At 40.7% G+C, this 15,194-nt stretch overlaps 1 protein-coding gene across 2 annotated transcripts in view; it reads left to right on the forward strand.

Annotated features, from left to right (window-relative positions):
- acsl5 (acyl-CoA synthetase long chain family member 5) overlaps positions 1 to 15,194 on the forward strand; it is a 117,779-nt gene that overhangs the window by 74,316 nt on the left and 28,269 nt on the right. For both annotated transcript variants that reach the window (XM_063071939.1, XM_063071938.1), the window contains 3 exons: positions 994 to 1,093; positions 4,931 to 5,109; positions 5,430 to 5,462. In XM_063071939.1, coding sequence (XP_062928009.1) covers positions 994 to 1,093; positions 4,931 to 5,109; positions 5,430 to 5,462 — 312 coding nt within the window. The remainder of the gene's footprint in view (positions 1 to 993; positions 1,094 to 4,930; positions 5,110 to 5,429; positions 5,463 to 15,194) is intronic.

Below are 15,194 nucleotides of genomic sequence, written 5' to 3' on the forward strand. Positions count from 1 at the left end.
TTAATTTGACTTGGGACTATATTTAAGTACAACACATACAGTATATATTGCTGATATGAACACAAGAAAGTCTGCAGATGCTGGAAATCCAAAGCAACACACACAAAATGCTGAAGGAACTCAGCAGGTCAGGTAGCATTTATGGAAATGAATAAACAGCTGTCGTTTTGGGTTGAGATCCTTCATCAGGTCTGAAAAGGAAGCAGGAAGATGCCAGAACAAAAAGGTAGAGGGAGTGGAAGGGGGATAGCTAGAAGGTGATAGGTGAACCCTGGGGCTAGGAGAGGTAAAAGGCCGATGAGGAAGGAATCTGATGGAGAGGAGAGTGGACGACAGGAGAAAGGGAGGGAGGCGGGACCCAGTGAGAAGAGGCAAGAGTCAGATTTGGGAATAGAAGAGGGGAGGAGGAGGGATATTTTTTAATCAGAAGGAAAAATAGGTATTCATGCCATCAAGCTGGAATATAGGGTGTTGCTTCTTAACCCCAATGGTAATCATAGGCATATTGCTATTATACTGCTTTCAAGCGTAACATGTATGTGGTCTGAAAGAGGAGTGCACAGCCATTGCATTTTCTTCACAAACAAGAGAAAATCTGCAGATGCTGGAAATCCAAGCAACACGCACAAAATGCTGGAGGAACTCAGATGCCACTACTTTTTCCCATAGATGCTGACTGACTTGCTGAGTTTCTCCAGCATTTTGTGCCTGTTGCATTGCATTTTCCTGCTGTTTCTATTGTAGTACTACTACAATGTTGACTCAGGCCTAGGGGGCCGACGTCGGGCACGATGACGGACTCTCCACTTCTCCCTCTCCCTTATCAATGCGTTCAGTTCATCTACACAAGTCTTTCGCTTCGCGCCTTGTAAGGCATTATGATGACAGACAACCCATACTTATTGTAGAACAGTATTTTATAAACTGAGGTAATCTGTCTTCCGGACTTGTTTTGGTTCTCAAATAACAGACCTTTTCTTTTTTCCCCATTAGTGGGTAATTTCTGAGTTGGCTTGCTATACCTACTCTATGTCAGTGATACCCCTGTACGACACCCTTGGACCTGATGCCATTCTGTACATTATCAATAAGGGTAGGTATAAGTGAAGAGCAGATCTTCAATTTATTTTTGCATTCATTCATTTAAACCTAAAGAGAAAGGTGTCAAAGATTGACTATGAACTCTCTGTATAGAGCAGGGGTTCCCAAGGTCCATGGACCCCTCTGTCAATAGTAGGGGTTCATGGCATAAAAAGGGTTGGGAATCACTGATCAGAAACATCCGCCCAGTGGGTTAGTTATGTTGTATATCTCTGCAAGTCACCCTTGTATTGCATTGACATGCTTCTGAGTTTGTATCCTTCAGTTGCTGTATGTGAACTCATAATTGTTTGTATTTATACCTCGTCAATAATAATGGCTGGCCATCTTGTACTTATTTACCTCCAACAATCTTTTCCCAGACTAAAATATGTAGCAATCGAAGGTATGTTGTTATATTGAAGAAATGGTTAAGACTGGTCTAGTGGCATTCATCAGGACAGCAAAAACAACTCTGGCTCAGTTCACTTCCAAGAACTTTTCATCTTATGTTCTCAATATTATTTCTTTTTTGTTGCATTGGCACAGTTCGCTGTCCTTTGCTCGTTGGTTGTTTGTCGTGTTGAGCATGGCCTTTCATTGATTCTATTGTGTTTCTTGTATTTACCGTGAATACCCACAAGAAAATGAATCTCAGGGTTGTATATGGTGAAATATGTACTTTGATAATAAACTTACTTTGAACAACAAAATAGCTGAACTCCATTAAGATTACAGTGTGCATAGTATCAGTGCGTATGTGCAAATTGCAGTGGAAAAGACTTTGGCAGACTTGACCAATGGGTAAATGGCCAGTGTCTCTTCTTGGCAACGAAACTGAAGTAGACAATTGAAAGGCAAAGAAGCATGGTAGAGGGGAGTAGCCTCAAAGTTTATGGGCTGAGCATGGGGAATTGGGGCCAGCTAAGTAGTCAATATGGTTGGCGTGGACGGGTTGGGCAGAATGTGTGTGATACAGTGAAAACCAGGAGAGTCTGGATGATACAAGTGATGCATGCAAGCTCAATTTCAACGTTGAAGAGAAGTTTGGATAGGTACATGGATGGCAGGTTGATGGGAGTAGGCAGTTTAAATGGCTCGGCACAGACTAGATGGGCCGAAGGACCTGTTTCTGTGCTGCATTTTTCTGTGACTCCAGGGACTGTCTGTGACACAGTGAAAACCAGGAGAGTCTGAATGATACAAGTGGTCACGGTGCCTGCTAAGGGAGGGTGATAAAGGTTTGTTAAGTGCAAGTGATCTCTCCGGGGGTAAGATATCTGTGTGAAAGTGGAGAAGGAGAGAAACAAAAAGAAAAAGAATTCTGGAAATATGAAAGCAAAACTTTGAATAAGAAACAGCAGGAAATTGAATAAAAAGTTCAAAGTTCAAAGTAAATATATTATCAAAGTACATATATATCACACTGAGATACACTATATTTATATGATACACACACACACACACACACACTTATGTATGTAGTGCAAAAATAGAAATAAAAAAGTAGTGGGGTTGTGTTCATGGTTCAATGTCCACTCAAAAATCCAGAGGCAGAGGGGAAGAAGCTGTTCCTGCATCGTTGAGTGTGTGTCTTCAGGCTCCTGTACCCCCCTAATAAGAAGAATGCGTTTCCTGAGTGATGGGGGTCCTTAATGATAGATGCCTCCTTTTTGAGGCATTGCTCCTTGACGTCCTGAATACTACGGAGGCTAGTGCTCATGATGAAGCTGACTGAGTTTACAAATCTCTGCAGCTTATTTTGATCCTGTGTAGTAGTCACCTCCCGCCATAACCAGACAGTGATGCAGCCAGTTGGAATCCTCTCCACACACTAGAACATTCAACTAGAGTGCACAAGACAGCAAACTGCAAGTACAGAAAGAAAGAAACTAATAATAAGAAGAAATATTGGGAACATGTGATGAAGAGTCCATTGGTTGTGGAAACAGCATGTTATAGATGCTGAGAAGTTCAGGCAGTGACTGTGGAGAGAAAAAGTAATAGGATTAATGATACAGGTTCATGAACCAGCCATTTCTGATACACACCAAGGGTTGAATCTGTAATGTACCAAGTCAGAAGATGAGGTTACTTTGGACTATATTAGAAGAATGAAAGACGCAGAGTCAGAGAGAGATGGAGAGTTAAAGTGATGGGCAGTTGGAAGCTCGTGCCACCCTTGCAGACTGAAAGGACTCACTCTATCTGTGCTTGGCTTCTCCAGTGAGCTAGAGACACGTTATTATAAATGAATGTGGCACACCATATTGGAAGAAGAAAAAGAATCACTTGGAAGGAATATTTCGGTCCATGAATGGTGGGGAATGATTAGATTGTTGTGTAGAATTTGAATTTATATTAAAGGCTCTCTACTGCTAAGAGGTGAAAAGCTTTCTTAACTTTAGTCAATGCCTTAAATGCAAAAACAAGTTACATGTAATCACACCAGCACCATCCACAACATAATGTTGTTAGACTCAGCCAGACTTGTGGCTTCCCTAGGTATCTGAGTCCTAGACTCTGGGTCTTTCCCTGTACATAATAATCCTTGGGTATCTTTGCAATCCCAGTTTTTCATGCTGATCCAAGGATTAGTAAGGATTAAGTCACATTTCTAAGCCCTATCATTTCTATTACTTTTCTACTCTAATGAGGCAGCACTATGTTGATAGCCTAGTTCAGGTCTGTCCACTTCAGGCATCTTTGTCCTGTTGCAACTGGACTCTGAACTCCACAGTATCACCTCTTTTTTTACATCACCAAATGGGTAGCATCTTAGATACTGGCACAAAGCCAGTCAGCTGCAGAGGAGAGTGGAATTGATTGCCCCTGTTTGTTTTTCAAAGACTCCTCTCTCCACGTACGTCCGATGGCCGGGCCTTTGCATTTAGGTATTTTCCTGCCTCAACCTTGGTCACTAGGCATCTATATTACCATGGAAATGACCAGTGCCTCTGCCTGCCACTGAGGCCCGAGATGCCACTGGGTATGTCTTAGAGTGGAACTTCTGTTTCTTGCCTAACTGCAAACAACTGGATAAGGTCTTCCAATCAGAAACAAGAGAAAATCTACAGATGCTGGAAATCTAAACAACACACACAAAATGCTGGAGGAACTCAGCAAGCCAGGCAGCATCTATGGAAAAGAGTACAGTCAACGTTTCAGGCCGAGACCCTTCAGCAGAACTTGTTGTTCTTGTGATGTTGGGTCTTAGTAAAGAAAGCTGATTTTCAAAATTGTGCCTCTGCACAGGGAAGCTGCAGGTTCATCCAGCGGGTTGTTAAAATCTAGGAACATTGTGAGAGGTTGACGGAGACAGAGAATTCACAACTTTTAATTATCTAGATGAGCACTTGAGATATAATGGCAGAGAAGGCTGTGGACTGTTGGAAAATATTATTATATAAATATGAGTTCTGTGATGGAATGGCTATTTTCCTGGTTGTATGACTCGATGATTTCGGAAGCAGCCAAGTGCAGAGAATTAAGCTCTGTTAGCCACTGAGGAAAATCACAAAGGATCATGGAGAGAACAACACCTTCAGCGTGCTGGAAGAAGAGGGGAGGTCGTTTGCTGGTGACAAGGTGATGGTGATGGTGATGGTGAAGGACAATCTGTAAAATCTGATGGGGTAGAAGGAAGAGACAAGGAGACCCCTCTCTGCACTTTTTTTTTTGGAAGGCATAAAAATTAATGATTAAAGGTTACTTGAGTATTTATTCATTTTGATGTAATATTTGAGTGCATGACTTATCTGTGTTAAACAGTGGTTACTCAATTCTCTTTGATATGGTTATGGGTAAGGATTTATGATTTATTGTTAAAATTAATATTCCAATCTTGTAGCTGAAATTTCGACTGTGATCTGTGACAAGATGAACAAAGCAATCACTTTGCTGGAAAACTGTGAAGCAAAGCGCACAGCGCACTTGACAACTATTATTCTGATGGATCCGTTTGACGATGCTTTAAAAGAACGTGGAGAAAAATGTAACGTGAAAGTTCTCACCCTGAAAGAAGTTGAGGTAAGATTACAAAACTGAAAAATTAGAGAGGCTAATATGACAGGTAATGCATTTCAGTAGGAAACAAGGTTTGGTTTGAGATAACTATTATGATCCTGTATGTAACTTCTGAGATAGTGACATTCTGAATGTGCGGCAAAGTGCTAGACTTGTCAGCAGTGTCCACATTCCAGTTTGTGAATTTGGGGAATGTAATTAATTTGACAACTAAGCAAATTCCTCGTTCAATTTATTTTCTTATATCTCAGTAGCTGTAATGTTCTGACTCTCTTGAGCAACACCATGGAAGCATAATTTTATTGATGTGTTTTTCTTCACAGGATCTTGGAAGGGAGAATCATAGAACACCAATTGTAAGTATTGTAGCTAAATTAATTGTGTAACAGTGCTGTTGTTCATGAATCCCTAATCCCTTTTTATCCATATTTTATTGGAAAAGTGAAATACGGGATTTCATTGAAGCCCATCAAATATTGACAGATCTAGATAGAGTGGAGAGGACTGGGAAGTGTTTAAAAACCAACAAAGGGCAACTAAAAGAGTCATTAAGAAGGTAAAGATAGAATACAAAAGTAAGCTAGCAAATAATATTAATGAGGATAATAAAAGTTTCTTCAGATACATAGTGTAAAAGAGAGAGTAAAAGTGGATATCGAACTATTGGAAAATGATACCAGAGAGGTCGTAATGGGGGACCATAAGATAAGATAAGTAATAGGAGCAGAAGTAGGCCATTCAGCCCATCAAGTCTGCTCTGCCATTCAATCATGGGTTGATCCACTTCATCCAGTCAAGGAAATGAAGGACAAACTAAAGAAGTATTTTGCATCAACCTTCACTGTGGAAGACACCAGCAGTATGGTGGAAGTTCCAGGTGTCAGGGGTCATGAAGTGCGTGCAGTTACTATTACTAGAGAGAAGGTTCTTGGGAAAGTGAAAGGTCTGAAGATAAGTCATCTAGACCAGATGATGTACACCCCAGGGTTCTGAAAGAACTGACTGAAGAGATTATGGAGGCATTAGTAATGGTCTTTCAAGAATCACTAGATTCTGGAATGGTTCTGGAAGACTGGAAAATTGCAAATGTCACTCTACTCTTCAAGAAGGGAGAGAGGCAGAAGAAAGGAAACTATAGGCCAGTTAGTCTGACCTCAGTAGTTGGGAAGATGTTGGAGTCAATCAGAGGTGCATGATAAAATAGACTGTAGTCAGTATGGTTTCCTCAAAGGAAAATCTTGCCTGACAAATCTGTTGGAATTCTTTGAAGAAGTAACAAGCAGTATAAACAAAGGAGAAATGGTTGATGTTGTGTACTTGGATTTTCAGAAGGCCTTGTGAATGGTGAAAGGCCTTGATAGCGTGGATATGGAGAGGATGTTTCCTATGGTGTGAGAGTCTAAGACTAGAGGACAGAGCCTCAGAAGAGAGGGACGTCCTTTTAGAATGGAGATGAGGAAGAATTACTTCAGCCAGATGAATCTGTGGAATTCTTTGCCACATGCAGCTGCAGAGGCCAAGGGTTTATGTATATTTAAGGCAGAGGTTGATAGATACTTGATTGTTCAGGCCATGAAGGGATACGGGGGGAGGGGTGGGGGGAGGCATGAGATTGGAGCTGAGAGGAAAAATAGATCAGTCCTGATGAAATGGTGGAGCAGACTCAATGGGCCAAATGGTCAGTATCTTATGGTCTTGTTTCTATTGTGGGGTACTCTAGGACCAGAAGGCACAGCCTCAGAATAGAAGGATGTCTGTTTAGAACAGGGATGCGAAGAAATTTTTTTAGCCAGAGGGTGGTGAATCTATGGAATTTGTTGCCACGGGCGGCAGTGGAGGCCAAGTCAATGGGTGTATTTAAGGCAGAGATTGATAGGTATCTGAGTAGCCAGGGCATCAAAGGTTATGGTGAGAAGGCAGGGGAGTGGGACTAAATGGGAGAATGGATCAGCTCATGATAAAATGGCGGAGCAGACTCGATGGGCCGAATGGCCGACTTCTGCTCCTTTGTCTTATGGTCTTATGGAATTTCTTTAGCCAGAGAGTGGTAATTCTACAGAATTCATTGCCACAGAAGGCTATAAGGTCAAGTCATTGGGTACATATGACGTGGAGGTTAATAGACTCTTGATTAGTCAGGGCATTAGGGGTTATAGGGAGCAGCTATGAGGAGAGGTGGTCAGGAAAATCAATGTGGACTTTACCCACCCAGTAAACTACCGTTTTCCAAAAGCTTCCTTCTGGAAAACATTATAGACTCATTAATACAAAATCATCACAACATCTTAAAAGTGTCTTCCCCCAGGTAGTTAATCTGATCAACAATTTTAGTTACCCCTCCCCACCACCTCCCTGATCTATTATCTCAATCACTGCGCTGCACCACAAACCACTTTTTATAATGCTGTTTATATTGTAAATGCATGCTAGTATTTATGCACATTTTATTCAATATCTGTACTTTAACCTTTAAATTTAATTTTTATACAATTCTTTATTGTTTAATAAGAGAGAGAGTTTGTAGAATGTCTAAAGGATGGCTTTTTAGAACAGCTTGTTGTTGAGCCCACTAGGGTTGGCTGTTGTGCAATGATCTGGAGGTGATAAGAGAGCTTAATGTTAAGGAGCCCTTAGAGAACGGTGATCACAATATGATTGAGTTCACTTTGAAATTTGAGAAGGAGAAACTAAAATCCAATGTGTTGGTATTTCAGTGGAGTAAAGGAAATTACAATGGCATGAGAGGGGAACTGGCCAAAGTTGAATGGAAAGGGACACTAGCAGGAAGGACAGCAGAGCAGCAATGGCTGGAGTTTCTGTGACAAATGAGGGAAGTGCAAGACAGATATATTCCAAATAAGAAGAAATTTTCAAATGCAAGAAGGACATTACCATGGCTGACAAATGAAGCCAGAGCCAAAGTAAAAGCAAAAGAGAGGACATACACAGAAGCCAAAGCTAGTGGGAGGATAGAGGATTGGGAAGCTTCTAAAAACTTTCAGAAGGAAACTAAGAAGGTCATTAGGAAGGAAAAGGTGAATTATGAAACGAAGCTGGCAACTAATATCAAAGCAGATACTAAAAGCTTTTTTAAGTATATCAAGGGTAAAAGAGAGTCGAGGGTAGATATAGGACCAATAGAAAATGATACTGGAGATATTGTAATAAGAGATGCAGGGTTGGCAGAGGAACTGAATGTGTATTTTGTCTCAGTCTTCAAAGTGGAAGACATCTGCAGTATACCGGACATTTAAGAGTGTCAGGGAAGTGAAGTATGTGCAGTGAAAATTACCACTGAGAAGGTGCTCAGGAAGCTTAATGGTCTGAGGGTGGATAAATCTCCTGGACCTGATGGAATGCACCCTCAGGGTCTGAAGGAAGTAGCTGGAGAGATTGCGGAGGCATTAACAATGATCTTTCAGGAATCAATAGATTCTGGCATTGTTCTGGATGACTGGAAAATTGCAAATGTTACTCTGCTATTGAAGAAGGGTGGGAGGCAGTAGAAACGAAACAATAGACCTGTTAGCCTGACATTAGTGGTTGGGAAGTTGTTGGAATCAATTGTTAGGAATGAGATTATGGAGTATCCGGAGGCACATGACAAGATAGGCCAAAGCCAGCATGGTTTCCTGAAAGGAAGATCCTGCCTGACAATCCTACTGCAATTCTTTAAAGAAATTAGAAGCAGGGTAGACAAAAGAGATGCAGTAGATGTGGTATACTTTGATTTTCAGAAGGACTTTGACCAGGTGCCACACATGAGGCTGCTTAGCAAGATAAGAGCCCATGGAATTACAGGGAAGTTACTAGCATGGGTGGAGCATTGGCTAATTGGCAGAAAACAGAGACTGGGAATAAAGGGATCTTATTCTGACTGGCTGTCAGTTACCAGTGGAGTTCCACAGGGGACGGTGTTGGGACTGCTGCTTTTTACAATGTATGTCAATGATTTGGACTATGGAATTAATGGATTTGTGGCTAAATTTGCCGATGATACAAAGATAGGTGGAGGAGTGGGTAGTGTTGAGGAAACAGAGAGACTTAGATAGTTTAGAAGAATGGGCAAAGAAGTGGCAAATTAAATGCAATGTTGGAAAGTGTATGGTCATGCACTTTGGTGGAAGAAATAAATGGGTAAACTATTATTTCGAAGGGGAGAGAATTCAAAATGCAGAGATGCAAAGGGACTTGGGAGTCCTTGTGCAGGATACCCTAAAGGTTAACCTACAGGTTGAGTCGGTGGTGAAGAAGGCGAATGCAATGTTGGCATTCATTTCTAGAGGTATAGAATATAAGAGCAGGGATGTGATGTTGAGGGTCTATACGGCACTCGAGAGACCAAACTTGGAGTATTGTGTGCAGTTTTGGGCTCCTTATTTTAGGAAGGGTATACTGAGATTGGAGAGGGTTCAGAGAAGATTCACGAGAATGATTCCAGGAATGAAAGGATTACCAAATGAGGAATGTCTGGCAACTCTTGTGCTGTATTCCCTGGAGTTCAGGAGAATGAGGCGGGATCTCATAGAAACATTCCGAACGTTAAAAGGCCTGAACAGATTAGATATGGCAGTTATTTCCCATGCTAAGGCAGTGTAGGACAAGAGGGCACGACTTCAGGATTGAAGGACGTCCATTTAGGACAGAGATGCGGAGAAATTACTTTAGTCAGAGGGTGGTAAATCTGTGGAATTTGTTGCCACAAGTGGCTGTGGAGGCCAAGTCATTGGGTGCATTTAAGGCAGAGTTGGATAGGTTCTTGATTAGCCAGGGCAAAAGTGTATGGGAGAAAGCAGGGGAGTGGGGATGACTCGAAGAATTGGATCAGCCCATGATTAAATGGCAGAGCAGACTCGATGAGCTGAATGGCCTATTTCTGCTCCCATGTCATATGGTCTTATAATTGTTGAATGCTGTTGTTTTGTTCCATGTCACCACAGCAAATTCCTAATGCATGTAAATGTATATGGTGAATAAAGCTGATCACTGATCTTTGATCACCCATTTCCTCAAATCAGTGTTTATTTAATAAGGTAAATTGTTATCTGCATTTTTGTTTGTTCTAATATCCTGTCAACTGTTATTTTGCAATTTCCTTCTGCATTCTGTATTTGTGTTGCCTACTAAAGTCTCCATCTTATCATTATCTACAAATTTGGACTTAACTCCAAACTCTGACATCTCAATCATTCATTAGGACATTAATTAGGTGCAGTTTTGAGAAAATCTTAACAAATCCTCCCATATCAATCATTTTGTTTTATATCTGAATTAGTAAATTTTACTGTTCCCCTGTCCCCTCTTCTGCTTTTCCCCAGTCTTGCCTCTTCTCACCCACATATCTCCTCCTCCTGGGCCCCCTCCTTCTTCCCTTTCTCCTGTGGCCCACTCTCCTCTCCTGTCGGATTCCTTTCTCTCCAACCTTTTGTCTTTCCTGCCCACCTGATTTCACCTATCGACTTCTGGCTTGTCCTTCTTCGCCTCCCCACACCTCATAGTTCTGGCATCTTCCTTCTTCCTGACCAGTCCTGGGGAGGTGCCTCGGCCTGAAACATCGACTGTTTATTCATTTCCAGAGATACTGCCTGACCCGCTGAGTTCCTCTGTGTGTTGCTTTGAATTAGTACCTGCTTGTTAATTCTATCTTCATGTTGTTCTTGTACACCTTTATGCATAAACCTGCCAGTCTTTTCTCATATCAACATGCAGTGCATTTCCCCTTATCCAGGGTATCTGTTGTCATTTCATTGACTCCATATGTCAGAATCAGAATCTGGTTTAAAATCACTGGCGTATATCGTGGAATTTATTGTTTTGCCACAACAGAGCAGTCCAATACATAATACTAAAATCCATAAATTACAATAAGTATATATAAAAAAAAGGAAATTAAATAAGTCGTGTAAAAAGAGAGGGAAAATACTGAGGTGGTGTTCATGGGCTCAATGTCCATTCAGAAATCTGATGGCAGGGCGGAAAGATCTGTTCCTGAAACTTTGAGTGCCTGTCTTTAGGCTCCTGTATCTCGCCCTGTTTGTAGCAATGAGAAGAGGGCATGTCCGAGATGACGGGGATCACTCCTGTTGATCTAGATGTTTAGTGACAACATTTCTTAATAATTCCAAAATGATCCACATTCCAAACTAGAACTGTAAGTGGTATGACAAGGATAAAATACATAGTTTTAGATGTGTCACCTGATAAGCACAATCAAAGGAGTGTCAATATGATAATAAAAATGTCCTACAGGAAACAGATGATTAATTACATATCTGAGTTGTTAATAGCTTTCAGACATAAATCTATCCATTTAAAATTTACATATGAGCTCCTAGATTTGACCCAGTCCTTGAAATTGATGCAATCGTAGTTCTACTGTGATAATTGAAGCAAGGCAGTTCTGCATTCTGCTGATTATCTTAGATCTTCAAAGTTCAAAGTAAATTTATTATCAAACTACATATATAACCCTCACATTAATTTACTTACAGGCATACTTAATAAATCCATAATAGAATAATAGCTATAATAGAATCAATGAAAAACCTCACCAACTTGGGCTTCCAACTGGTGTGCAAAAGACAACTAACTCTGTAAATACAAAAAGAAAGAAATTATAATAATAAATAAATAAGAAATTAATTTTGAGAGCATGAGATGAGGATTCCTTGAAAGTGAGTTTGTAGGTTGTGGGAACATTTCAATGACTGGACAAGTGAAGCTGAGTGAAGTTATTCCTGTTGGTTCAGAGCCTGATGGTTGAGGGGTAGTAGATGTACCCGAACCTGGAGGTGTGAGTCCTGAGGTCCCTGTACCTTCTTCCTGCAGCATAAAGCACACATCCAAACCAAGGCTCAATACCTGCACTATTGCTTTCTAGACAATGTGTTAATTCTGTTTCAAATACCTGAGCACAAAATGTTTGCTGCTATGTCAGTGTAAGATTTCCAGTCTGATTACCAATCTTCCAGATGAGACATTAAGCAGGGACTCCATCAGCTATGCCGAGATGATCTTGGCACTATTTTGTCCTGTTGTAGGATAACTATCGTTTGTATCTGGTGTAGCATTTATTCCCCAACCAACATTATCGAACAGAAACGTCTAATCGTTTGTTTGTGGGGTGCTATTGTGCCTAAGTTACCTATTACGTTGCAACGTTGGTTGCATTTCAAGTATTTCAGTGTCTGTAATGTACTGTGGAACATGGTGACTGGCTGATGATGTTGGTGTGAATGCAAGCCAGTCAGTGCATCTTTCGAAGCACAGTAACTCGTAATGTATTCAAAGATCCAAACATTTCCTTCCATTTTACTTCATTATATTTTTGTTTCTCTTCCCTTTAAATAATAATATTAATGGATTGTATATGAATCTGCTTTTTTCAACTTTTGCATTTCTCATCAAACTCATATACCTTGCTCTAATTTCAAAGTAAATTCAAAATAAAGTAAATTTAAATTTATTATTTAAGTATACTGTATATACTACCATATACTACCCTAAGATTCATTTTCTTGTGAGCATTTACAATAAATACAAAGAAACACAATATAATTATTGAAAACACAAAGACAGACAAACAACCAATATGTGTGAAACATGACAAATTGTGCAAATATAAAAAGAAAAGCAGAATAATAATAATAATAGATAAATAAGTAATAAATAATATTGAGAACAGGAGTTGTAGAGTCATTGAAAGTGAGTCTGTAGCTTGTTGAAACTGTGGGGACCTCGGTGTTGGGGTGAGTGAAGTTATCCCCTCTGATTCAGGAGTCTGTTTGGTTGATGGGTAATAACTGTTCCTGAACCTGATGGTGTGGGTCATGTAGCTCCTGTGCCCCCTTTCTGATAGCAGCAGCAAGAAGAGAGCATGGCCCGGAAGGTGGGGGTCTTTAATGATAGAAGCTACCTTCCTGAACAGCGCTCCTTGTAAATGTGCTCGGTGGTTGGAAGCACTTCTCTTGTAAAGGACTTTGAATTTACCTTTACCTTAATTTCTTCTACTCAGATTTTTACAAAATAATGTCATTTAATTTCCCTGGCATTTCATTTGGGTACAAAAACAGCTCACTTTTTTAAATGTGTTTCATCAGAATTAAGTTTAAAAAAGGATCTACTGCTTTCCTGGCGTATGTGATGGACAAACTCTTCTTGGACTTCCTGCCCAACACAGGTGTCGATTTTAATTGATGTTTCAATGACAAAGTCTGCCATCTTCATCAGGGATGGTGGCTGGACATGTCTAGTCCAGTGGTATTTATACCCCCATTGTCTGTCCCTCCTGATTGGTTACTCCTCATCCAATCAGGTTTCCGCTGTCCCACCGTGTTTACAATCGAATTCCAGTTCTTAGAGCGAAACTTTCATCTTTGTTAAAGTTCTTTTCCTTTACTTTTATTTCAATGGCTTCTTTCACCAAGTAGTCCCAAAAGCTATTGGCGTGGCACAATAGTTTTTGCAATGTTCTGTTACCGTTGATTTATCCAGGGAACGCAAACGGATACACCTCCTGTGCTCCTTGATTCGGGTTTCCACCGTGCATCCCATATGCCCAATGTAAGACCACAAAACCATAAGATATGGGAGCAAAATTAGGCCATTTGTCCCATCCAGTCTGTTCCGCCATTTCATCGTAGCTGATCCAATTTTTTTCTCAGCCTCAAAGTCCTGCCTTCTCCCTGTATTCCTTCATGCCCTGACCGATCAAGAAACTATCAACTTTTGCCTTAAATATACATAAAGACTTGGCCTCATCTACAGCCTGTGAAAATGAATTCCACAGATTCACCACCCTCTGGCTAAAGAAATTCTTCCTCGTCTGTTCCAAAAGGATGCCCTTTTATTCTGATGCTGTGTCCTCTGGTCTTAGACTTTTCCACCATAGGAGACATCCTCTCCACGTCCACTCGATTAAAGCCTTTCACTATATGATAGGTTCCAAAGAAGTCACCCCTCATTCTTCTGAATTCTAGTGAATACAAGCCCAGAACCATCAGACATTCTTCATACGACAAGTCATTCAATCCTGGAATCATTTTTGTGAATCTCCTTTTACCCCTCTCCAGTTTCAACACATCCTTTCTAAGATAAGGGGCCCAGAGCTACTCTCAATACTCCAAGTGAGGCATCACCAGTGCTTTATAAAGTCTCAACATTACATCCTTGCTTTTATATTCTAGTCCTTTTGCAATGAATGCTAACAGTGCATTTGTCTTCCTCACCACAGACCCAACCTGCAAATTCAGGGAATCCTGCATCTCAGTTTTTTTGTATATTCTCTCCATTTAGAAAATTGGCAACCCTTTACCAAAGTGCATGACCAAACACTTTCCAGCTCTGCATTCCATCTACCATTTCTTTGCCCATTCTATTAACCTGTCCAAGTTCTTCCTACCTAAACCCTCCACCGATCTTCATATTGCCTTCGAACTTTGCAACAAAGCCATAAATTCCATCATCCAGATTATTGACAAAAAATGTAAAAAGAATTGATTCCAACACAGACCCCTGTGGAACACCACTGGTCACTGGCAGCCAGCCAGAAAAGGCTTCCTTTATTCCCACTCTTTGCCTCCTGCCAATCAGCCACTGCTTTATCCATGCCAGAATCTTTCCTCTAATAAAATGGGCTCATGGCTTGTTAAGCAGCCTCATGTGTGCCACCTTGTCAAAGGCTTTCTGAAAATCCAAATTCCCAACATCAACTGATTCTCCTTTGACTACCCTGCTTGTTACTTCAAAGAATTCTGACAGATTTGTCAGGCAAGATTTTCCCTGGGGTAACCATGCTAATTACGGCTTATTTCATTAAGTGCCTCTAAGTACCCTAAAACCTCATTCTTAATAACTGACTCAAACATCTTCCCAACTACTGAGTTCAGACTCACTGGTCCATAGTTTCCTTTCTTCTGCTTCCCTCCCTTCTTGAAGAGTGGAGTGACATTTGCAATTTTCCTGTCTTCCAGACCAGTTCTAGAATCTAGTGACTCTTGAAAGACCATTACTCTCTCTGGTTATCCATCCCATAGGATGATGATTGTTCCTTTCAGTCAGTTAGTGGGGTTTATACCCCACTCCTCAGA

The sequence above is a fragment of the Mobula hypostoma genome, chromosome 19 (genome assembly GCF_963921235.1).
Source record: "Mobula hypostoma chromosome 19, sMobHyp1.1, whole genome shotgun sequence".
Taxonomy (NCBI): Eukaryota; Metazoa; Chordata; class Chondrichthyes; order Myliobatiformes; family Myliobatidae; genus Mobula; species Mobula hypostoma.